The 24,515-nt window shown below is 43.2% G+C and overlaps 3 protein-coding genes across 13 annotated transcripts in view; all 3 read right to left on the bottom strand.

Annotated features, from left to right (window-relative positions):
* Positions 1 to 896: 896 nt before the first annotated feature.
* LOC112251090 (FYN-binding protein 1) lies at positions 897 to 15,545 on the bottom strand. Of its 8 annotated transcripts, none has more exons than XM_024421779.2 (16): positions 15,312 to 15,544; positions 15,056 to 15,160; positions 11,748 to 13,234; positions 11,436 to 11,626; positions 10,502 to 10,675; positions 10,156 to 10,294; positions 9,834 to 9,970; positions 6,620 to 6,645; positions 6,267 to 6,449; positions 5,626 to 5,785; positions 3,580 to 3,765; positions 3,019 to 3,109; positions 2,427 to 2,533; positions 1,847 to 1,883; positions 1,623 to 1,719; positions 897 to 1,514 (listed from the first exon to the last, which is right to left on the bottom strand). In XM_024421779.2, exons 2-15 carry the CDS (start codon positions 15,062 to 15,064, stop codon positions 1,641 to 1,643), a joined length of 3,006 nt encoding a protein of 1,001 aa, XP_024277547.2. In that variant the 5' UTR covers positions 15,065 to 15,160; positions 15,312 to 15,544; the 3' UTR covers positions 897 to 1,514; positions 1,623 to 1,640. The 8 variants fall into 8 exon arrangements, 6 of the variants coding, with proteins under 6 accessions (XP_024277547.2, XP_024277552.2, XP_024277550.2 ...); XM_024421784.2 differs by having other exon boundaries at positions 2,427 to 2,458; XM_024421782.2 differs by having other exon boundaries at positions 11,448 to 11,626.
* A 2,850-nt stretch (positions 15,546 to 18,395) lies between these two features.
* Positions 18,396 to 20,510, bottom strand: LOC112246352. The gene is given in 3 exon segments (XM_042322713.1): positions 18,396 to 19,697; positions 19,699 to 19,932; positions 20,259 to 20,510. Coding segments are annotated over 3 exon segments (882 nt in total). The 3' UTR covers positions 18,396 to 19,301.
* LOC112246359 (disabled homolog 1) overlaps positions 18,396 to 24,515 on the bottom strand; it is a 112,325-nt gene continuing 106,205 nt past the window's right edge. For 3 of the 4 annotated variants that reach the window (XM_042322218.1, XM_042322219.1, XM_042322220.1), the window contains one exon: positions 18,396 to 22,649. In XM_042322218.1, the coding sequence (XP_042178152.1) occupies positions 22,400 to 22,649 (250 nt within the window). In that variant the 3' untranslated portion in view covers positions 18,396 to 22,399. The remainder of the gene's footprint in view (positions 22,650 to 24,515) is intronic. The other variant, XM_042322221.1, reaches the window with a different exon arrangement.

Below are 24,515 nucleotides of genomic sequence, written 5' to 3'. Positions count from 1 at the left end.
GGAACCCAGACCTATCTATATTAGATAGAGCAGTGTTTCCCAAACTCAGTCCTGGGGACCCAAAAGGGTGCACATGTAGTGCTAAGGCAAACTAAACGCGCACCCAATAGGGGAAACACTGCTATAGAGAGATGTCACTACAGAGCCTGGTTTGATCCCGGGCTGTATCCCACAACTGGCCGTGATCGGGAGTCCTATAAGGGCGGTGCACAATTGTCCCAGCGTCATTCGGGGTAGGCTGTCATTGTAAAATAATAAATTGTTCTTAACCGACTTGCCTAGTTAAATAAAGACTAGTCACTACAGGGCCAGGGAGAAACTCTGCTCCCTGCTGCAAGACTCATGCAATTACCCACATCCACACCCCTGTTCTCTGCTCATACAAGGGGAAGATATTTACACACATCCACACCCCTGTTCTCTGCTCATACAAGGGGAAGATATTTACACACATCCACACCCCTGTTCTCTGCTCATACAAGGGGAAGATATTTACACACATCCACACCCCTGTTCTCTGCTCATACAAGGGGAAGATATTTACACACATCCACACCCCTGTTCTGTTCTCTGCTCATACAAGGGGAAGATATTTACACACATCCACACCCCTGTTCTCTGCTCATACAAGGGGAAGATATTTACACACATCCACACCCCTGTTCTCTGCTCATACAAGGGGAAGATATTTACACACATCCACTCTACCATTGTAAGGGTTAAGGTATGTTGTCACTGTCACACAGTGACATGTACCTCTCCCTGTGTTACATGCACTGCATGGTGTTGAGGTTCTGATTTGCACTTTACTGAGAATTTGTCAAACACAATAAACTGACCTATACAGTAGACCGCTGCTTTGAGTTTATGAATCACCAGATCACAACTAGCAGAGCTAGAGGCTAAATGTTACATCTCTTTAATACTTATGGGAAATTCACTGGGAATATAAAAAATAAGACAAGTCTCATATGGCAGGCATCCTATTCCCTGTGTAGTGCACTACATTTGACTGAGCCCTATGTGGCTAACCCTCTGTCACTTAGTTTATGACACAGGGAATAGGGTGTCATTTGAGACACAGAAGTAGCTGGATACAGTGAGTTGTCGTAGGAATTTCCAATGTAGACACTTGTAAAGATACAGTGGAACCTCAACCAATGGTATGGTGTCGCATAATTGTCTTTCTATAAAACATTCTGTATAATGCCCTCCATAACCCTGGACGGACATCAATACAAGAGATCCAATCCAAAACCGCGCTATAGCGTCCTTGACATTTAACAGTAATTTCCGACAACTGCAGCATTTATCTTGAATGCCATCTCTGAACACTGTTACCTTAAAAGGCTGCATTGTCGACTAGAGTGCTCAGATTGAATCCCAGCCTAAACAACAGAAATAGTCCATCCGATTGCAGGTTGTCCAGACAGATTCTACAAGCCTCCGTCATCTGAGTGGTTGTCATGGCGATGACAGACATACCATCTTGCCGTTCTTCCTGTGTTCACCAGCTGCTCATAGAAGAGAGAACAGACCCAGACGTCATCAATGCCTTTGACTGATCAACGGTTCTGCTCAGTGGTGACTATTGGAGCTGTAAAGTAAAGCAACTTTCTCACCTGTAGGTAGTTTGTAGTCTAAGCGTCACTAATGATGATGATGTCTGCATACAGGTCAGGAGGAGGAAGAACCACCATATCTGCTTCCTCTTTACACCTACAGAGAAACACACAAATGCCTGTGACACACCCACTCAGTGACAGCTCACTAACATTCACAACCCAAGACAAGAAAACCTATCTGATAAATTACACAGTGTGGCATTTGTTTCTATCCAACTTACAGGTACACTGTCTCTGGTCCTCCTATGTCCATAGGGCCTGGAAATTAAACAGTGTTTTAAAGGTATTTTCCCACTGTCATCTGAGTGTCAGATTCAAAGGTAGAAAGTTAATTCCTTTCATTGAACTCCTGAATTCCAACAACATTCTTTCAATGATTATGAGCTGGTTTCCTGGACCCAGCTTTCTTATTGAGTCAATTAGACCATGCCAACTTCAAGCTCATCTTTCAGAATATTTAGGAAAGTTAGCTGACTAACCCCTCGGGACTATTAAATGTAGGATTTTAAAATAATCCTGCAGAAAAAGGAAATGTGAATTATATTTCATGGAGATTTTTGTAGGGGTTGAAATTTAAAATCAAGTCAAATAATGTCAATGTGGAAGTTAAACTTCAGAAGCCTTTTTTTGCATTACAGGAAAGTTCTCCTGCAACAGGGTGATCAAATGAAGATCCTACATCTGTATTAAAAGAAAGGCATGCACAATGGATGATTTGTGTCTAGGTAACCAGCCCAAGGACAATATACCTAATGTGTGGAATGTGTAGGACACAGAATCCACCCATAGCGTGTTACTTACTGATCGGTTCTTCAGGTTCAGGTTCTTCAGGTCTTAGAGGGAGACAGTAGGGAAAGAGAGAGCTGGTCGAGTAAGGAGAGAAGAGCAGCTGCTGAAGAAAATGTAGCCTATTTCAGAAGAACAGAGTAGCATACTCTGAGTTGTCCTTATGTTAGGCCCTGATCTGGCTATTCCATATGGCTGTGGGCTACACTAATGTAGCAGACAATATTTGCTTAGAATTCCATGGCATTATTTTATAGTATGAATAATACAATTGAACATAGCTGAATAAGATGATTTGAGGGAGTGCGCACATGAAAGTATTGTGTTGAGCAGTTAAAAGAAACAGGTCCTCATATGCTTCATTGAGTTATGTAACTTCAGTTGTGAAAGAAATGTTGGGCTATATGTTTTGATTTTTAATACATTCTAAGGCTGCATGATGCGACTAATGACTTGAAAAAGTTGCATGAAAGGCATGAGCTCTGCTTTGTTTGTTGCGCAGGCTGTACACACTTAAATCAGTCCCTCATTCACAATTTCTCAGCTGCATCCCCTTTTCTGTGGCCGTAAAATAGTCAATATTGGAATTTCTGTGTTATGGACTGACCTCTCTGTGGGGTCTTCCTCGATGAGGGAGGAGAGAGGTTCATCATCATCATCATCATCATCATGTGCCCACTCCTCACTGTCGTCTGTGACTGGGGGGAGAACAGTTTATTTGGATCCACTATATGGCATGTGTGCATGTTGTGATGACCCTCCCACTCTGTCTGCCGTATTCTTTCTCTTTGCTCTCGTTTTCCTTATTAGGATGCCAGTGGGCGGAGCCGGGAGGGTCGTCAGTGACATCGGACATAATAAAGATAAATACACCACTTCCCCGTTCATGGAGGAGACACTCTCCATGCAGACACCTTTATAGATTTTGTTGTGGTATTTTTGTGGCCTTTTGTTTGTTTGCTTTGGCACCGTTCAACACCCCGCATTATCACATTTATGCATGCAAACACTCACTTACACACACCATTGTTAATTGTATTTAGTTTACTTTATTTAATACATATATTTTGTTATTCCTCGTCTCCACGTTGTCTCTTTTGTTATGAACTTCGAGCCAGTTCGTGACAATGTGCACTAAATTATTGACTGGAATCAGTGAAGTACTTACAGCTGCCTGTATCTTCCTGAAGTGGGTAGTGATTGGATGTCCTGCTGTCCATACTGGCCACCGCGCCTCCTCCCTGTTCTACCATAGTGGTAATATTTTTACAGCTGATGGCCCGAGAAGCTCTCTTCCCCATTTCCAACATCTCCTTAATGTCCAGCTCCACGTCACTCACTGAGATGTATCCATCTACATACACACATACAGTACCAGTCAAAAGTTTGGACACACTTAGTCATTCAAGGGGTTTTCTTAATTTGTACTATTTTCTACATTGTAGAATAATAGTGAAGACATCAAGACTATGAAATAACATATGGAATCATGTAGCAACCAAAATAGTTTAAACAAATCAAAACATATTTTAGATTCTTCAAAATAGCCACCATTTGCCTTGATGGCAGCTTTGCACACACTTGGCATTCTTTCAACCAGCTTCATGAGGAATGCTTTTACAACAGTCTTGAAGGAGTTCCCACATATGCTGAGCACTTGTTGGCTGCTTTTCCTTCACTCTGCAGTCCAACTCATGTGGACTGCAGATTGTGGAGGCCAGGTCATCTGATACAGCACTCCATCACTCTCCTTGGTCAAATAGCCCTTACACAGCCTGGAGATGTGTTTTGGGTCATTGTCCTGTTGAAAAACATGATAATCCCACTAAGCGCAAACCAAATGGGATGGCGTATCGCTGCAGAATGCCGTGGTAGCCATGCTGGTTAAGTGTGCCTTCTAAATAAATCACATTAATGTCCATTGCTCGTGTTTCTTGGCCCAAACAAGTCTCTTCTTATTGGTGTCCTTTATTAGTGGTTTCTTTGCAGCAATTTGACCATGAAGGCCTGATTCACGCAGTCTCCTCTGAACAGTTGATGTTGAGATGTGTCTGTTACTTGAACTCTGAAGCTTTTATTTGGGCTGCAATTTCTGAGGCTGGTAACTCTAATGAACTTATCCTCTGCAGCAGAGGTAACTTTGGGTCTTCCTTTCCTGTGTCGGTCCTCATGAGACCGAGTTTCATCATAGCGCTTGATGGTTTTTGAGACTGCACTTGAAGAAACTTTCAAAGTTCTTGAAATTTTCCAGATTGACTGACCTTCATGTCTTAAAGTAATGATGGACTGTAATTTCTTGTTGCTTATTTGATCTGTTCTTGCCATAATATGGACTTGGTCTTTGACCAAATAGTGCTCTCTTGTGTATACCACCCCTACCTTGTCACAACACATCTGATTGGCTCAAACGCATTAAGGAAATAAATTCCACAAATCAACTTTTAACAAGGCACACCTGTTAATTGAAATGCATTCCAGGTGACTACCTCATGAAGCTGGTTAAGAGAATGTCAAGAGTGTGCAAAGCTGTCATCAAGGCAAAGGGTGGCTACTTTGAAGAATCTCAAATGTATTTCGATTTGTTTAACACTTTTTTTGGTTACTACATGATTCCATATGTGTTATTTTATAGTTTTGATGTCTTCACTATTATTCTACATAGTAGAAAATAGTAAAAATAATGAAAAACCCTTGAATGGGTAGGTGTGTCCCAACTTTGACTGGTACTGTACATATAACATATACAGATGTAGGATCTTAATTTGAGCCAGTTTTCTACAGCAGGATAATAATCCTGAAGCAACATGAAATGTGAATTATTATTTGTGGACATTTTTGTAGGGTTTGATACATTTTTCGTTAGGACAAATCAAGTCTGACATTTCAAATGTGAAATTACAAGCTTTAGAAACCTTTTTGAAAGTCAAATACACTACAAGTTTGAATTACCTGTTGTGACCCGGGTTAGGGATTGGCCGGGGTAGGCCGTCACTGTAAATAACAGTGTGTTCTTAACGGATTTGCTTAGTTAAATAAAGGTTAAATAAAATACAAAATAAATAAAATAACTGAGATGTACCCGTCTATTCACACACAGATATGTAAACCTATATTCAAACAACTACTCCAGATTTTGAGCCATTCATTTGACAGATTTTATGCACATTTGTGTAGAGGTCAGAGGTCAGGGATTAGGGAGGTGTGTGTAACCTACATGTATTAGTGCTGTCCCTGGCCAGCCATTTTCCTTTCGGGCAGTTTGTGGTCCGTATGATGCTGACTATGTCCCCGTTCTTCACAGCCAGGTCGTTCTTATGTCCTTTAGACGCTACCATCACTGTAGCCTGGTATATAGCCTCCTTCTGACCTGTTATCTACACACACACACACACAAATATACTCTCAGCAGCCCATACTGTATTTACTGTAGAGGAGTGTGATTAATGTAATGTAAGTCTGTTAATCCATTAACGGCATAAACTGCTAGTGGGGCTGCTACTGTTGATATTACCTTGTGTATTAATCTGTGTATAACAGCGTATTAGTGTAGTGTGCAGTGTATATACTAGCAACACTTTGATATTTCTTTGATAAGTCCCGCCCCTTCTCCCATCGCTAGTATTCAGATTTGAGATCCAAAATCATTCATTTATGTCATTGGGAGACTTAAAAATTAGCTCAAAAATTCAAGTTAACCCTGTAAATCTCAAGTCAAAATAAATCTCTCTGTGATAGAAGTTATTACCATGTTAACATGTTGTTCAGATAATCTGACATCCTGAGGAATGAAATCACACTGGTTTCTACTGCGGAGAATACTATTTCACCCTCCTCTCCTCTCCCCTTAGGGTTTACCTTAAACTTCTTCATCTCATTTTCCTTCTTCTCTCTCTCTTTCTGCTCTTTCCTCTCTCTCTCTTTCTGCTCTTTCCTCTCCTTCTCAAAACGTTGTTTTTCTTTCTTTTTCATTTGTTTCTCATCTGGGGTTTCCGAGGCAGTCTTCTTCAAGAACAAGTCAGTCTTGGGTGTTTCTTCTGTCTGTAAACAATTGGAAGATGAAGGACATGTCTGTACAGATCTTTACTGGGTCATTAGATTTACACAGAATAGATGCAGAGAAGTACCTGAGCGATAGATCAGGCTTACTGTGTGTAATACAGACCTGGGTCAAATACTGAGCTAATCAAAACACCCAGAATATTCCTTACCGGAAGCTGAGTCTCAGCATATGGGTCTGTGAAAGATGAAAGGAAGAGAAATAGTTAAGAAAACATGATGACATCTGAGCCCATCATTTCTGTTCATTTGTTTTATTGGCTGCAGTTATGGCTAGATATGACCCAATCATGAGTGAGAAAGCAATGTCAGTCTTAAGGGTGATAGGAGAAAAGATTAAAGGAGTAAGATGTCTTCGCTCAGACATAAAAACACATTAGCTTCACTGCCTGGACTACATTACATTACACACACACACCTGACCTCATCTCTCATACCTACAGCTGGAAAGTGTCATATGGTGGACAGCATCTAATGTTCTTTCTGATGCAACATGGCGCCGACAGAGATGGTCGCCTCGCTTCGCGTTCTTAGGACACTATGCAGTATTTCATTTTTTTATGTATTATTTCTTACATTGTTACCTCATCAACTTACCAACATTACGATCAGGAATATGACTTTCCTGAAGCAGATCCTCTATTTGGACCACAACCCAGGACAATGGATCGGATCCCAGTAGGCGACCCAAAACAACGGTGCCGCACAAGGGGCAGACGGAGCGGTTTTCTGGTCAGGCACGTCGCTCACTGTCCCTGAGTATACTACTCGCCATTGTCCAGTCTCTTGACAACAAGGTAGACGGAATTCGAGCAAGGGTTGCCTTCCAGAGAGACATCAGAGATCGTAACATTCTCTGTTTCACGGAAACATGGCTCACTCGGGATACGTTATCAGAGTCGGTACAGCCACCTGGTTTCTTCACGCATCGTGCCGACAGAAACAAACATCTCTCTGGTAAGAAGAAGGGCGGGGGTGTATGCCTTATGATTAACGAGTAGTGGTGTGATCATAACAACATACAGGAACTCAAGTCCTTTTGTTCACCTGACTTAGAATTCCTTACAATCAAATGTCGACTGCATTATCTACCAAGAGAATTCTCTTCGATTATAATCACAGCCATGTATATCCCCCCCAAGCAGACACCTCGACGGCCCTGAAAGAACTTCATTGGAATCTTATGTAAACTGGAAACCACATATCCTGAGGCTGCATTTATTGTAGCTGGGGATTTTAACAAGGCTAATCTGAAAACAAGGCTCCCTAAATGTTATCAGCATATCGAATGTGCGACCCGGGTTGCAAAAATTCTGGATCATTGTTACTCTAACTTCCGCGACGTATACAAAGCCCTCCCTCACCCTCCTTTTGGCAAATCTGACCACAATGCCATTTTATTGATCCCAACCTATAGACAGAAACTAAAACACCCGTTCTCAGGTCTGTTCAACACTCATCCGACCAATCTGATTCCACGCTTCAAGATTGCTTCGATCACATGGACTGGGATATGTTCCGGATAGCCTCAGACAACAACATTGATGTATACGCTGATTCGGTGGGCGAGTTTATTAGCAAGTCCATCGGTGATGTTGTACCCACTGTGATTATTAAAACCTTCCCCAACCAGAAACCGTGGATTGATGGCAGCAATCGCGCAAAACTGAAAGCGCGAACCACTGCTTTTAATCATGGCAAGGTGACCAGAAACATGACCGAATTCAAACAGTGTAGCTATTCCCTCTGAAAGGCAATCAAACAAGCTAAGCGTCAGTATAGAGACAAAGTAGAGTCGAAATTCAAAGGCTCAGACACGAGACGTATGTGGCAGGGTCTACAGACAATCACGGATTACAAAAAGAAAACCAGCTCCGTCGTGGACATCAATCTTTCTCCCAGACAAACTAAACAACTTCTTTGCTCGCTTTGAGGACAATACAGTGCCACTGACACAGCCCGCTACCAAAACCTGTGGGCTGTCCTTCACCGCAGCCAACGTGAGTAAAATGTTTATACGTGTTAACCCTCGCAAGGCTGCCGGCCCAGACTGCATCCCCAGCCGCGTCCTCAGAGCATGCGCAGACCAGCTGGCTGGTGTGTTTACGGACATATTCAATCAATCCCTATCCCAGTCTGCTGTTCCCACATGCTTCAAGAGGGCCACCATTGTTCCTGTTCCCAAGAAAGCTAAGGTAACGGAGCTAAACGACTATCGCCCCGTAGCACTCACTTCCGTCATCATGAAGTGCTTTGAGAGACAAGTCAAGGATCATATCACCTCCACCCTACCTGACACACTCCAATTTGCTTACCGCCCTAATGGGTCTCGACCCCACCCTGTGCAACTGGGTCCTGGACTTTCTGATGGGCCGCCCCCAGGTGGTGAGGGTAGGAAACAACATCTCCACTCCGCTGATCCTCAACACTGGGACCCCACAAGGGTGCGTTCTCAGCCCTCCCCTGTACTCCCTGTTCACCCATGACTGAGTGGCCATGCACGCCTCCAACTCAATCATCAAGTTTGCAGACGACACTACAGTGGTAGGCTTGATTACCAACAATGACGAGACGGCCTACAGGGAGGAGGTGAGGGCCCTCGAACTGTGGTGTCAGGAAAATAACCTCACACTCAACGTCAACAAAACAAAGGAGATGATCGTGGACTTCAGGAAACAGCAGAGCGAGCACCTCCCTATTCCACATCGACGGGACAGTAGTGGAGAAGGTGGAAAGTTAAGTTCTTCAGCGTACACATCACGGACAGACTGAAATTTTCCATCCACACAGACAGCGTGGTGAAGAAGGCGCAACAGCGCCTCTTCAACCTCAGGAGGCTGACGAAATATGGCTTGTCACCAAAAACACTCAAACTTTTACAGATGCACAATCGAGAGCATCCTGTCGGACTGTATCACCGCCTGGTACGGCAATTGCTCCATCCACAACCGTAAGGCTCTCCAGAGGGTAGTGAGGTCTGCACAACGCATCACCGGGGGTAAACTACCTGCCCTCCAGGACACCTACACCACCCGATGTCACAGGAAGGCCAAAAAGATAATCAAGGACATCATCCACCTGAGCCACTGCCTGATCACCCCGCTATCATCCAGAAGGTGAGGTCAGTACAGGTGCATCAAAGCTGGGACCAAGAGACTGAAAAACAGCTTCTATCTAAAGGCCATCAGACTGTTGAGTGGCATGCTGCCAACATACTGACTCAAATCTCTAGCCACTTTAATAATTAAAAATTGGATGTAATAAATGTATCACTAGTCACTTTAAACAATGCCACATTATATAATGTTTACATACTCTACATTACTCATCTCATATGTATATATTGTACTTGATAGTAGAACTTACTGTAAGGTGCCTGTGTCTTACTCTTCACTGTTCCTTTCTTTTTCTTGGTGGGTTGACCCTTGACCTTCTGCTTGGCTGAGGGCATGTCCTCATAGGCATTGCCACAGCTCTCATTGGTGCTGTCTTCTGCCTGGGCTCTAGAGAGTTGGAGGTGGGAGAACGGTCAGTCAGTGACAAAACATGATAGAGCACTATTCTAGTGGAGAACAAGAGCTGGATATGTTCTTGAGAACTAGGTACTTTGAGAGAGAGTAAGAGAGAGCTGATTGTTAGATTGTCTGCATTTAGTGGGGCAAACTCAGGGTCACCGTATTCTCCGTACCCCCACTTAGACACCTCTAATTCCACTAAGTCTGCAGGCTGGAACTCCGGGGCTTCCAATTCCAGAACATCTGATCCAACATCCTCAAACTCAGGAATGTTGAGGGCAGAATCAGCTGAAGGAACAGGAATCTCCACAGCTGTGAAGAGACACAGATAGTTACTCAACAAGAACAACCACACACTGATAATACACTGTCCTTTCCATTTTAGCGTATGTGTCTGGGAATGTGAGATATGCTTGTTTATGTGTAATGTGTTTTGTTTCTGTGGTTTGTGAACACAATGCTGTGGAGCTCTTCAGAAACAGAACATGTCCAGTATGAGGAGAAGTTGGTAGAATGGACCATAGGCAGTCAGGTCCACAGAGGGGAGTTGGGGGTGTTTCTCTGGCGGGGATCCTCGGGTGGAGGCCTCTGGGAGGCGCTTTCTCGGGGGAGGAGGGGGCACCACAAACAGGTCTGGTAGGAGGTCCCTTGCACCCTTCTCTGCTATCCCCTCCAACATAGGAGACGCCTGCCCTAAAGAGAGAGAGGGGGGGAGGGGGAGAGAGAGCGAGTGAAAGAGGTTCAATACTAAGAAAGCTAAAGCAGAGAAACCTACAGTGTAGGTTATAGTGTTGTTGTAGTGTACCGCTGTGAAGCGAAAAGACTTCAGTTAACACCTATGGCCTCTCTAAAAGGCTTTGTTAAAGTTGAAGACAATAACAGCAGCACCCAATCATGGCAGACAAGCTGTTCCTCTACACCACAGTGACAGTGATAGTTTAAATACCTTATCTACTCCTCCCTACTCTTCTCCTCTCTTCCCCCTCTACTCCGCTCTACTGTCCCCCACTCCTGTTCTCCTCCTCTACTCCGCCCTACATTCCCCCACTCCTGTTCTCCTCCTCTACTCCTCTTCTCCTCTCTTCCCCCTCTACTCTGCCTACATTCCCCCTCTCACGTTCTCTTCCTCTACTCCGCCCTACTCTCCTCCTCTACTCTGCCTACATTCCCCTCCACCCTACTCTCCCCCTCTCCTCTCGCTCCCCTTCTCAGGATAGAGTTGTTTCTGGCTCTGAGAGGTAGAGAGGTATTTTACCTGCTGCTTTTTAGTGTCTGCAGCTTTGCAACAACACCCATTGTCTTGCCTGGGGTGTAAGGGATGAGCTGCACTCCTGTGTACTTCATGTTCAGAGTACAAAAGCAGGGTGAACAGAAGATGGAAAGAGAGGGAGAGGAAGAGAGAGAACAGGGGTCTCAGGGAGAGAGATGTACAGAGAAAGAGAGAGACACTTACTAATGTCAATACCTTTGACTAGGGCCGGTATCAGGGGTGTAGGGGCCGCCGCCCCTGCCTGGTCATCGTAGTCGATTGGTGGGAGCTCAGGTAGCGATTTCACCGGGGTGGGGCTAGGGCTGTGGGGGGGTGGGGTTAGGTCCTCTATGGTGGGCGTGACAGGTCTGGAGGGGATGGGGGTCATAAGAGGGCTGGGGGGGAATGGAGTTAACATTAACATAATAATAACAATATGGTCATTTATCGGACTCTTTCATCCAAAGTGACTGGGGGATAGTGTTAATGTGTATGTATTCAAGGTATATTGTGTACCTGGTGATTGTCCTCTTAGCTTTCTCCAGGGCATTGAAGATTATCTCTGATCCTCTTTTTTTTGGTGGACTCATCTCTTCTGCTCGTCCTAGAGCCAACAGGGCCGAGAGTGGCCGTTCCTGGACCCCCACGGGCCTCTCAGGCTGGAGGGATGGGGGTGCGACTGAGGGGTCACCAGCCGGGGGAGAGGGGGGGTGAGAGGGAAGTGGAGAGGCAGAGGTCTCGACTATAACAGCAATATCCACTACTACAGACTCAAGTTCAGCAGCTGGAGGTGTAGGGGGAGGAGGAGGAGAGGGGGGTAGGGTCAGGGGTGGGGATGGAGTGGCGATAACAGGTGGAGGTGGGGTGGAGGTAGAGAGTGTAGGTGGGGAGGGGACAGCAGGGAGTATATGGGTGACTGAGGGAGCTGGTATTGGGCTGAATGGGGCAGTAACAGGGGAAGGGGTAGGGCGGACTGATACTAGCAGGGTGGGGGCTGGGATGGTTTCAGCTGGGGTTTTAGGACTGAGGGTTTCAGGGATGTGATCAATGATAGGAGGGTCAGGGATCACTGTGATGGGGTTAGGTGGTGTAATGACTGTAATGGCTTCAGCTGCTGGTGCAGGTTTCAGGGTGGGGGGTAACAGGGTAAATACTGGGTTATGAGTCAGCTCCAGGGGTAAGGGGGAATCTAGTACTGGGGCAGGTATCGAAGCAGGGGGTAAGTGAACAATGTGTACTGCTGGGAAAGGTGGGATAATGACGGTACGTATAGGTATATCACCGGGGGCGGCTGGGGTTCCGAAGGTGGTTAGAGGCATGAGAGGTTCAGGGTCAGCCAGGTCTGGGCTGGCTATGTCCAGTATGGGGAAAGGAAGAAGCTCAACTCTCCCCTCTTTCCTCTTCTTCCCTATTTTCACTGACTTCCCGATGCCCAGAAAACCCTTCTTCTTTGTTGTGTTTATGGGCGGTGGTGACATGTCTACCAGCTCAACACTACCCCCCTTAGACCCCCCAGGGGACAGCAGGGACACCTTCTTGTTCTTCATGGTCAGGTCTGCTTCTTTCTTCTGTTTCTGGTCCAGCAGATCTGACCTCACCGCTACTTCTACAATATCTTTCCCTCCATTAATCCTTTCATCTGACTTCTCTTTATCAGCCTTCACCTCTGCCTTCTTTTTACCTAGTAATTTCACCTTCCCCTCATCCTTGTCTTTGCTCTTCACCTTCTTCTCCTCCTTGACGATGACTCTGGATGCGATGCCACCCGGCCCCTGAAGGGAGGAGAAGAGGGAAGGTCGAGCACCGCGCGGTAGGGAGTGCGAGTTGGAGGGTGTGTGTGATGTGGAGCTGAGGGAAGGAAGGCATTTTGTAGGGCTGTGAGGAGGAGGCAGGACTTTAGGTTTCTCAGGGAGAGCAGATTTGGTCCCGGGCTGCTTCAGCAGCAACACTTCCTCATCCTGGAACTTTGCCCTCAAGGACTTGAAGTCCAGAAAGTCTTCTTCCTATCAGACAGAGAAAGGAGGGGAGGACATTTCAAACTTGTAGTGTATTTGAGGTTTAAAAAGGCTTCTGAAGTTTCTCATTTCCACTTTGAATTTATTTAGACTTGATTTTGTATCAACCACTACAAAAATGGAATTCATTATAATCAACATAATAATTCACATTTCCTGTTGCTGCAGGATTATTTTCCTGCTGTAGCAAACTGGCTCAATTTAAGATCTTACATCTGTATCTGTCTCTCTTTTCACAGTCTAATTCAACATGAGATAAAACAAACTAAGTGACCGTATCATTCTTTTCAAGGTGGGGTGCACAACCCCCAAAGCATCTTCCAGACACTCTGGCACCAAAACTGCCAATAGAAACCCATAGAAGCCTAATTCCTTTAGGTGAGAGCCTGGGGGCAATAGAACTATAGGTTAAGGGCCCTGGGCTTTTGTGTGTGTGCTGACGGACACCAGTCACCAGTTGGGCTGCTATACCACATGATGACTATTCCACACACACACACACACACACACACACACACACACATTAAATCAAATCTGAAGTTATTACAAAAAGTGTTGCCATTACCTGCATTAAATACTGTTACATTTAAACAATAAAGCCACACATAGCAATAAAGGAGAGAGAAGAACCACTGTCTTATTTCAACAAGGAGTTACAAGCCATCAAACACACCTTGTCCATTTGTGACAACCAGCCAAATCATCAGGTTGTTGGTCACACAGTATGGGTTTGGTTGTCACAATGTTTGCTCCTAGTTTATTCCTTTTGTAACAGGACATTAAGCAATATAGTATACTTATGCAATAAGGCCAGAGGGGGTGTGGTATATCTCCAATATACCACGGCTTAGGGTTGTTCTTAGGCATGACCCAACATGTTTATAAACTGGTTACCAACATAATTAGAGCAGTAAAAATACATGTTTTGTCCTACCCATGGTATACGATCTGATATACCACAGCTTAGGGTTGTTCTTAGGCATGACCCAACATGTTTATAAACTGGTTACCAACATAATTAGAGCAGTAAAAATAAATGTTTTTCCCTACCCATGGTATACGATCTGATATACCATGGCTGTCAGCCAATCAGCATTCAGGGTTCGAACCACCCAGTTTATAAAGAGTCTTAGAAATCGCCTTTCTTTGATGGAACGATATTCCCAACAAAATTCTGCATTTTATGCCTTGAGAACAACATATGACATTTTGAGTAAATTCGTGTGTATGCACACGCATCTGTAGATTGAGAGTGTGTGACAGAAAATATATGTTTGTGACAGAGAGGCAACAAACCCAGATAGCACAGATACCTCGGCCCAACGGATGTATACACGATGCTTCGGGAAGAAGCAGTTTAACACATTGTTTGACAATTTGCCAGACGTCTCACAGATGTTTGTAGAATAGCTACATTCGAAATGCTACAGTTCTACATCGTATATAGTCGGCCAGGCATCAACATTCTTCCCAATGTCCAATCGCTCTCCACACCATATATACCACCCCCCACCCCAACATCATTTAAAAAAAACGTTGAAACACAAATGCCCCTCACCTCAATGTTTTGTCATGCTGACATTAATTGTTCAGGTGGATGAGTTCTTTCAAAGAATTCACACATTTGAATTTTACAATTATCACACAGCACCCTGTAGAGTGGGAGTACTATGCACTATGACAACCAACCCGTGAGACAATCAACTCCGGTCTCCGCTATACCGGGACGGCGCTGTGTGCGTGCAAGGGAGAGAGAAAATGAGAAGCGACCAGTACTGAAAGTGTAATAACACCAGATAAAAGTATTACCTGGTCCATCGTGCGTAATTCCACCAGGCAGAGAGACAGCTATGGGTAGCCTTGTTTCTTCGCTCTTGTATTTCTCTAGGTGTCAGCTCCTGCCTCTCATTCTGGCTATTTCATGTAGCGTCATTACACCAAACAGTTACACAAAACAATCAACGCAATAACTCTGAATAACTTTTTCCAGTGGCAACAGCCCAGGAGGCTACCGGTAATGTTACTATTGTCATCAACTAATAGAGGATTGGGCTAGTCTACATACCTTTACACTCTCTCAGGATGTCTTCATTAGCTTCAGGGGTGACGGTCTCGGAAGAGAGTCAGGTGGAATTATCTCTCTCGCTCCCATATAATTATTCACGCTCACATCGCAGAAACGGTCCGTCCAGCTAAACGGGTCAGTCAGCCAGCGGGTATCGTGGTGTCTGTCGAGAGCGCAAGGCATTTCAACTCATCGTGCATGATGAACTTTCTGACAGCTTTCATCAAAAAGGAATGCCGTCTGACAGGTGTGCGTGCGTGTCATTACTCGCAGCTGGTGCCATAGAAGCGCGATTGTTGACAAACCACAATGAAATGCTCATTAAACTTGTTTCCCCCTCCTTTACCAAGGTAGGCTATACACTTTGCTCATATGACACATGTTGGGCAAACAGAACCATGTTGCCTAATTCCAGTGGTTCCCAAACTTTTTATAGTCCCCTACCCCTTCAAACATTCAACCTCCAGATGCTTACCCCCTCTAGCACCAGGGTCAGTGCACTCTCAGATGTTGTTTTTTTGTCATCATCGTAAGCCTGCAACACACACACTATATGATACATGTATTAAAACCTCTACAGGATCAGTGATCACTGGACGGTTGAGCTAACGTAGGCTAATGCGATTAGCATGAGGTTGTAAGTAACAATACAATTTCCCAGGACATAGACATATCTGATATAGGCAGAATGCTTACATTTTAGTTAGCTACTGTAAATTGGACAGTGCAGTTATTACAGTGAAAGAATACCATGCTATTGTTTGAGGAGAGTGCACAGTTATGAACTTGAAAAGTTATTAATAAACCAATTAGGCACATTTGGGCAGTCTTGATACAAAATTTTGAACATAAATGTAATGGTTCATTGCATCAGTCTTAAACTTTGCAGATACACAGCTGCCATCTAGTGGCCAAAATCTAAATCGCTGCTGGACTGGAAATATACATTATGGCCTTTCTGTTGCATTTCAAAGATGATGGTACAAAAAAAGCGTTTTTTTCTTTGAATGATCTTTTACCAGATCTAATGTGTTATATTCTCTTACATTCATTTCACATTTCCACAAACTTCTAAGTCTTTCCTTTCAGATGGTACCATGAATATGCAAATCCTTGCTTCAGGTCCTGAGCTACAGGCAGTTAGATTTGAGGAAGTCATTTCGCCGGCCATTTTTTTTCCATTTTTGCATAAAATGACATACCCAAATCTTACTACCTGTAGCTCAGATCCTGAAACAGGGGTATGCATATTCTTGATACCATTTGAAAGGACACACTTTAAAGTGTGTGGAAATGTGAAAGGAATGTAGGAAAATATAACACAATAGATCTGGTAAAAGATAATACAAAAAAAAAACGTTTTTTTTGTACTATCATATTTGAAATGCAAGAGAATGGCCATAATGAATTATTCTAGCCCAGACGCAATTTAGACTTTGGCCACTAGATGGCAAAACTATATGTGCAAAATTTTAGAGTAATACAGTGAACTCTTCCATATCTATTCAAAATGTTGTATTAAGACTGCCCAAATGTGCCTAACTTGTTTATTCATATATTTTCAAGTTCATAATTGTGCACTCTCCTCAAACAATAGCATGGTGTTCTTTCACTCTAATAGCTACTGTAAATTGGACAGTGCAGTTAGATTAACAAGAATTTAAGCTTTCTGCCCATATCAGATATATCTATGTCCTGGGATTTTTTTTGTTTCTTACAACCTCATGCTAATCACATTAGCCTAAGTTAGTCAATGGTCCCGCAGATGGAACACTGATCTTGAAGAAGTTTTAAATAATTTTCCACACACAGTCTGTGCCTGTATTTAGTTTTCATGCTAGTGTGGGCCAAGAATCCACTCTCAGATAGGTACGTGGTTGCAAAGGCATCAGTGTCTTAACAGTGCAATTTGCCAAGGGAAAAAACTGAGTGCAACCCTATCCAGAAATCTGGCAGTGGCTTCTGATTAAATTACATTTTCACAGAACATTTGACGTTGTCCGTAAGCTTGAGTTCATTTGCACAAAAAAATAATACAATGGTTGAAAGACCTGTGTGTTGTTCTTGTTAATGCAGACAGAGAAGAGCTCCAACTTCTTAAATCAAAGCCTCAGTTTTTCCCACACATTGAATATAGTTGAGGAGAGTCCCTGTAATCCTAGATTCAGATCATTCAGGTGAGAAAAAACTTCACCCAGACAGGCCAGTTGTGTGAGAAACTAGTCATCATGCAAGCGGTCAGACAAGTGAAAATTATGTTCAGTAAAGAAAACTTTAAACCATATAAGACGCTTCTAGCCCCTTCTTATTAATGGTATCTGTTGCTTTTATACATGTCTTAATACTTGAAAATTGTCTTAATTCTTGCTCTTAAAACTTGTGTGGCTTATTTTTCAAATTGTCATGTTTCGTTTCTAAATGTCTGAGCAAGAGTGAAGGTTTCCCGCGAGAGAGTAACGGTTAATGTGATTAGATGTTAATTATTTGACAAGGCTACCTGTATTTGACATTGTGTTGTTATTTCACTGAACACAAGATGGTTTCATTTTATGTTTGGCAGTGAACGAGGCTGCTCAGGCGAGAAAAAAACCTCACCCAAATGTATAGTCCCATTGGAAAATATAAATGTACTGTTTGAAAATGTGAAGAAAATGTTATTTTTTTTTTAAAGTGAATGATTTTTATTTTGTGTACCCCCGATGGCATTGTGCGTACCCCTGGGGGTACGCCTACCCCAGTTTGGGAATAGCTGTTGTAGACAAACAGACACAGAGAAAAGGGACACCACTTGGGGAGTCTGTCAGCATTCCAAAGTAGAGAACAGGGGTAGTGAATTCCAAAGACGCAGCCATTTAAGAGATGGAGACATAAAGATTTAAATGGACATGTAAAAACATGATACATGTTATATTTCCATAATGATATGGCTATTTAGAGAAACACATGTCATGCTGTAGGATATTATTCATACAATTGGTCTACTAAATCATAATTAAAGCCATCCTTTCTTGATAGATGTGTGTCAGGCAGGTGAGAGAAGGGGCACACACACACACACACACACACTGATCACCCAGACCCAGCTGGCATTGGGATGTGTTTAATAGTAACAGTAATACATGGTGGAGACGTAAATCAACAGAAAATAAATAAGTATTCTAAAAATCCACAGTAGAATGCTATCGTATTCATCAAGAAAAATAATGTGTCAATTTACATTAAGAAAACGTTATCTGCGGTAAGCATAAAATATGTCTAGAAATATTATGTAATCAAACAGCATGTTTCCCTTTTACTCCACTTCCTAATTTTCTTCTTCTTCGTCTTTTTCTATTGTCCAAACAGTTATTCAAGTTGTCAGTCCAGATGAGTCTAATTACGCATAGACTTTGGCCATAAAATAGGGAGTCATTGGCATCAGAGTTGATGTAGTACTAGCAGTAGCACAGACAGACAGGTTAGGGGTCGATGACAGCCAGCTATGAGTGTCTGGTGTGGTTGTAATGATGGGTAAGGGTCCTATCACTCAGACTGAGGGATGATATGAAGCATGGAGGTGGTGATAGTATGACTGTAAGAGGTTACAGGGTACATCAGTGGGAACGTTTTATTGGCACATGGATATTGATAAACATGGATATTGATAAACATGGATTCTGCTAAAACAGATATTGATAAACATGGATATTGATAAACATGGATTTTGACAAACATGGATATTGCTAAACATGGATTCTGATAAAACAGATATTGATAAACATGGATATTGATAAACATGGATGTTGATAAACATGGATGTTGATAAACATGAATATTGATAAACATGGATTCTGATAAACATGGATATTGATAAACATGGATTCTGCTAAAACAGATATTGATAAACATGGATATTGATAAACATGGATTTTGACAAACATGGATATTGATAAACATGGATATTGATAAACATGGATTCTGATAACAGATATTGATAAACATGGATTTTGATCAAATAAATATTGATAAACATGGATGATGATAAACATGGATGTTGATCAAAATAGATATTGATAAACATGGATGTTGACAAACATGGATATTGATAAACATGGATATTGATAAAAACATATATTGATAAACATGGATATTGATAAACATGGATGTTGATAAGCATGGATTTTGATAAAAACATATTGATAAACATGGATATTGATAAACATGGATGTTGATAAGCATGGATTTTGATAAAACAGATATTGATAAACATGGATTTTGATAAAACAGATATGGATAAACATGGATGTTGATAAAACAGATATTGATAAACATGGATGTTGATAAAACAGATATTGATAAGCATGGATGTTGATAAAACAGATATTGATAAACATGGATTTTGATAAAACAGATATTGATAAACATGGATGTTGATAAAACAGATGTTGATAGAACAGATATTGATAAACATGGATGTTGATAGAACTGATATTGATAAACATGGATATTAATAAACATGGATGTTGATAAAAACAGATGTTGATAAACATGGATGTTGATAAACATGGATGTTGATAGAACAGATATTGATAAACATGGATGTTGATAAAACAGATGTTGATAAACATGGAGTTTGATAGAACAGTTATTGATAAACATGGGTGTTGATAAAACAGATATTGATAAACATGGAGTTTGATAGAACAGTTATTGATAAACATGGAGTTTGATAGAACAGTTATTGATAAACATGGATGTTGATAAACACGGAGTTTGATAGAACAGTTATTGATAAACATGGGTGTTGATAAACATGGAGTTTGATAGAACAGATATTGATAAACATGGATGTTGATAAAACAGATATTGATAAACATGGAGTTTGATAGAACAGTTATTGATAATCATGGATGTTGATAAAACAGATATTGATAAACATGGAGTTTGATAGAACAGTTATTGATAAACATGGATGTTGATAAACACGGAGTTTGATAGAACAGTTATTGATAAATATGGGTGTTGATAAACATGGATGTTGATAAAACAGATATTGATAAACATGGAGTTTGATAGAACAGTTATTGATAAACATGGGTGTTGATAAACATGGAGTTTGATAGAACAGTTATTGATAAACATGGGTGTTGATAAACATGGATGTTGATAAAACAGATATTGATAAACATGGAGTTTGATAGAACAGTTATTGATAAACATGGAGTTTGATAGAACAGTTATTGATAAACATGGATGTTGATAAACATGGAGTTTGATAATAAAGGGCTGCAGTATAGACAAGGGCTGTATTAAGGAAAGACACTTATAGGATCATAGACAGAACAGAGGTTGAGAGAGCTACAGAAACCTAGACAGACAGACATGTTGGTATTGCTTGATACCTTCTGGTTGCATAACTGAAGCCTGCCTATTTTATGGCACAGAAGTCTGTGGACAGAATGATCATTGTTATTATCATTTACAAAATGAGTTTGGCAAATTGACAATCAGCTCTCTTAAAGTCTTGTGACTGTATAACTCCAGGAGAGCGGACTCCAGCGGCTTGATTGACTTAGAAAATAAACATTTCCGTTTGTCTGTTTTAATCCATATTGTACAAAAGCTATTATAGAGAATGAGCAATTCATTCACAGAATCAGTTAGTTTGGCAACATACATCCGAAGTCCGGCACTATCCGATAGTTTGGCAATGTTCGTTCATGCCAGGCGATGCCTGTTAGGTTGGCAGCATCCATGCCTCAGTGTCCATTCACTTTGAAGCCTTCCCATTCCCTCTGAGAAGAGACATTTGGAAAAACAGTGTGTGTGTGAGCAGCTCCCAGAGAGTCTGTTCCTGCATAGTGATCCAGCAGACACTCACAAAAAGGTGAAACACCCAAACAGCCAATCAGATGCCAAGATCCCAATAAACCGGCCAATCAGAAATAAGGATCTCAGCATACCAGTCCATACCAGGATCCACTTGCTACAGACACTAATTCTGTCCATGTCTGATACCGCTGTGTGTGTGTTGGGAAAGGAGACAACGCTTGGCCCAGTCACCCTTTGGCAGCATAGCCTCTAGCAATGTTTGATGGAGAGAAAGAGAGAGAGAATGAAACGCGAGTAGAGGGGGTAGATGGAGTGTTCCATCCTTTGTAAGAGGGGATGCCAGGCTGCTGCTAGAGATGAGTAACACACACACACACACACACACACACACACACACACACACACACACACACACACACACACACACACACACACACACACACACACACACACACACACACACACACACACACACACAAGCCCAGGGCCCCTAACCTATAGTTCTATTGCCCCCAGGCTCTCACCTAAAGGAATTAGGCTTCTATGGGTTTCTATTGGCAGTTTTGGTGCCAGAGTGTCTGGAAGATGCTTTGGGGGTTGTGCACCCCACCTTGAAAATAATGATACGGTCACTTAGTTTGTTTTATCTCATGTTGAATTAGACTGTGAAAAGAGAGACAGATACAGATGTAAGATCTTAATTTGAGTCAGTTTGCTGCAGCAACAGGACATGTGAATTATTATGTGGATTATAATTAATGACATTTTTGTAGGTGTTGATACATTTTTCGTGAGGAAAAAATCAAGTCAAAATTCAAAGTGGAAATCACAAACTTCAGAAGCCTTTTTAAACCTCAAATACACTACAAGTTTAAAATGCCCTGCACTTGCAGGAAAGTTCTCCTGCAACAGGGTGATCCTACATCTGTAGAGTGGGCTCAATGATAACCTGTGATTTGAAATTCAATTAATATCCTTTAGTCTTTTTCAGGTATGAGGTACCTGTTTTCAACCCATGTCTCCCCCGTCCCTCCTTTCTCTGTCTGAGAGGAAGAAGACTTTCTGGACTTCAAGTCCTTGAGGGCAAAGTTCCAGGATGAGGAAGTGTTGCTGCTGAAGCAGCTCAGGACCAAATCTGCTCTCCCTGAGAAACCTAAAGTCCTGCCTCCTCCTCACAGCCCTACAAACTGCCTTCCTTCTCTCAGCTCCACATCACACACACCCTCCAACTCACTCTGGAGGGTGTGTGTAGCTTGAACCTCCCTCCTCTCCTCCCTTCAGGGGCCGGGTGGCATCGCTTCCAGAGTCATCGTCAAGGAGGAGAAGAAGGTGAAGAGCAAAGACAAGGATGAGGGGAAGGTGAAATTACTAGGTAAAAAGAAGGCAGAGGTGAAGGCTGATAAAGAGAACCTGCGTGCACACACACATGGGGTTGGTAGATCAGTCCAGTTTTCAGTCTCTTTATTTCCTCCCTTTGTTGATCTGGGCATAGAGAGGATCCTTCCCCTGCAGACAGAGATCCTTCCCCTAGGCAGACAGAGAGGAGACACAGTTAGCATGTTAGTATTAGCATGACCCACTGGGACTGAACACAAGTCAGCTACTCCCTAGACTCACAGACCCTTTCTCCAGCTGCAACATATGCAGTTCCTGTTGTCAACACCGGATGGCAGTAGCACCCTGCTGCAGACAGAGAGACCAGCCATAGTGCAGAGGCTGAGGGTATTGTTGCATAGAGAGTGTGTAGCCCAATCCCAAATGGACCCCTAAACCCTACGCACTACGCACTTGTGGAGAGGATTTGACAGGTGTAGTAGCTTCAACTTGCCTTCTAATAGGCTTGGTGGAAGTTTCACTATATTGCTTAGACCAATAAAATCCTCTCAGATCTTCACAAGTGTTTAGGGTTTGTGTGTGTTCTCTCTCTCCCACCCACCTCAGCCTGTCAGATCCTAACTTTGAACAATGGATCTATCACTGTCGGAGTGTGTGTTTGCATGTGCATGTGTGTGTCTGACACACTGCTGTCTGCCTTCCTCCTACAGCAGCGTGTGAGTATGTGTGTGTCTGACACACTGCTGTCTGCCTTCCTCCTACAGCAGTGTGTGAGTATGTGTGTGTCTGACACACTGCTGTCTGCCTTCCTCCTACAGCAGCGTGTGAGTATGTGTGTGTCTGACACACTGCTGTCTGCCTCCTCCTACAGCAGCATGTGAGTATGTGTGTGTGCTGTCTGACACACTGCTCTGACACACTGCTGCTGTCTGCCTGCTTCCTCCTACAGCAGCGTGTGAGTATGTGTGTGTCTGACACACTGCTGTCTGCCTTCCTCCTACAGCAGCGTGTGAGTATGTGTGTGTGTGTCTGACACACTGCTATGTCTGTCTGCCTTCCTCCTACAGCAGCGTGTGAGTATGTGTGTGTCTGACACACTGCTGTCTGCCTTCCTCCTACAGCAGCGTGTGAGTATGTGTGTGTCTGACACACTGCTGTCTGCTATCCTCCTACAGCAGCGTGTGAGTATGTGTGTGTCTGACACACTGCTGTCTGCCTTCCTCCTACAGCAGCGTGTGAGTATGTGTGTGACACACTGCTGTCTGACACACTGCTGTCTGCTGCTCCTCCTACAGCAGCGTGTGAGTATGTGTGTGTCTGACACACTGCTGTCTGCCTTCCTCCTACAGCAGCGTGTGAGTATGTGTGACACACTGTGTCTGCTGACACACTGCTGTCTGCCTTCCTCCTACAGCAGCGTGTGAGTATGTGTGTGTCTGACACACTGCTGTCTGCAGCAGCGTGTGATCCTCCTACAGCAGCGTGTGAGTATGTGTGTCTGACACACTGCTGTCTGCCTTCCTCCTACAGCAGCGTGTGAGTATGTGACACACTGCTGTCTGACACACTGCTGTCTGCTATCCTCCTACAGCAGCGTGTGAGTATGTGTGTGTCTGACACACTGCTGTCTGCCTTCCTCCTACAGCAGCGTGTGAGTATGTGTGTCTGCCTCCTGACACACTGCTGTCTGCTATCCTCCTACAGCAGCGTGTGAGTATGTGTGTGTCTGACACACTGCTGTCTGCCTTCCTCCTACAGCAGCGTGTGAGTATGTGTGTGTCTGACACACTGCTGTCTGCCTTCCTCCTACAGCAGCGTGTGAGTATGACACACTGCTGTCTGTCTGACACACTGCTGTCTGCCTTCCTCCTACAGCAGCGTGTGAGTATGTGTGTGTCTGACACACTGCTGTCTGCCTTCCTCCTACAGCAGCGTGTGAGTATGTGTGTGTCTGACACACTGCTGTCTGCCTTCCTCCTACAGCAGCGTGTGAGTATGTGTGTGTCTGACACACTGCTGTCTGCCTTCCTCCTACAGCAGCGTGTGAGTATGTGTGTG

Source organism: Oncorhynchus tshawytscha, linkage group LG05 (genome assembly GCF_018296145.1).
Source record: "Oncorhynchus tshawytscha isolate Ot180627B linkage group LG05, Otsh_v2.0, whole genome shotgun sequence".
Lineage (NCBI taxonomy): Eukaryota > Metazoa > Chordata > Actinopteri > Salmoniformes > Salmonidae > Oncorhynchus > Oncorhynchus tshawytscha.
The sequence above is the reverse complement of the archived record's forward strand: the minus strand, read 5'-3'. Positions and strand labels throughout refer to the sequence as shown.

What these genes read in the sequence shown, in the direction of transcription:
- LOC112251090 (XM_024421780.2), bottom strand. An exon ending in TCAGGAAGATACAGGCAGCT is followed by an intron (nt 3,110 to 3,579) that starts GTAAGTACTTCA and finishes TTCTCCCCCCAG; the next exon opens with TCACAGACGACAGTGAGGAG. An exon ending in TGAACCTGAAGAACCGATCA is followed by an intron (nt 1,884 to 2,426) that starts GTAAGTAACACG and finishes TTTAATTTCCAG; the next exon opens with GCCCTATGGACATAGGAGGA.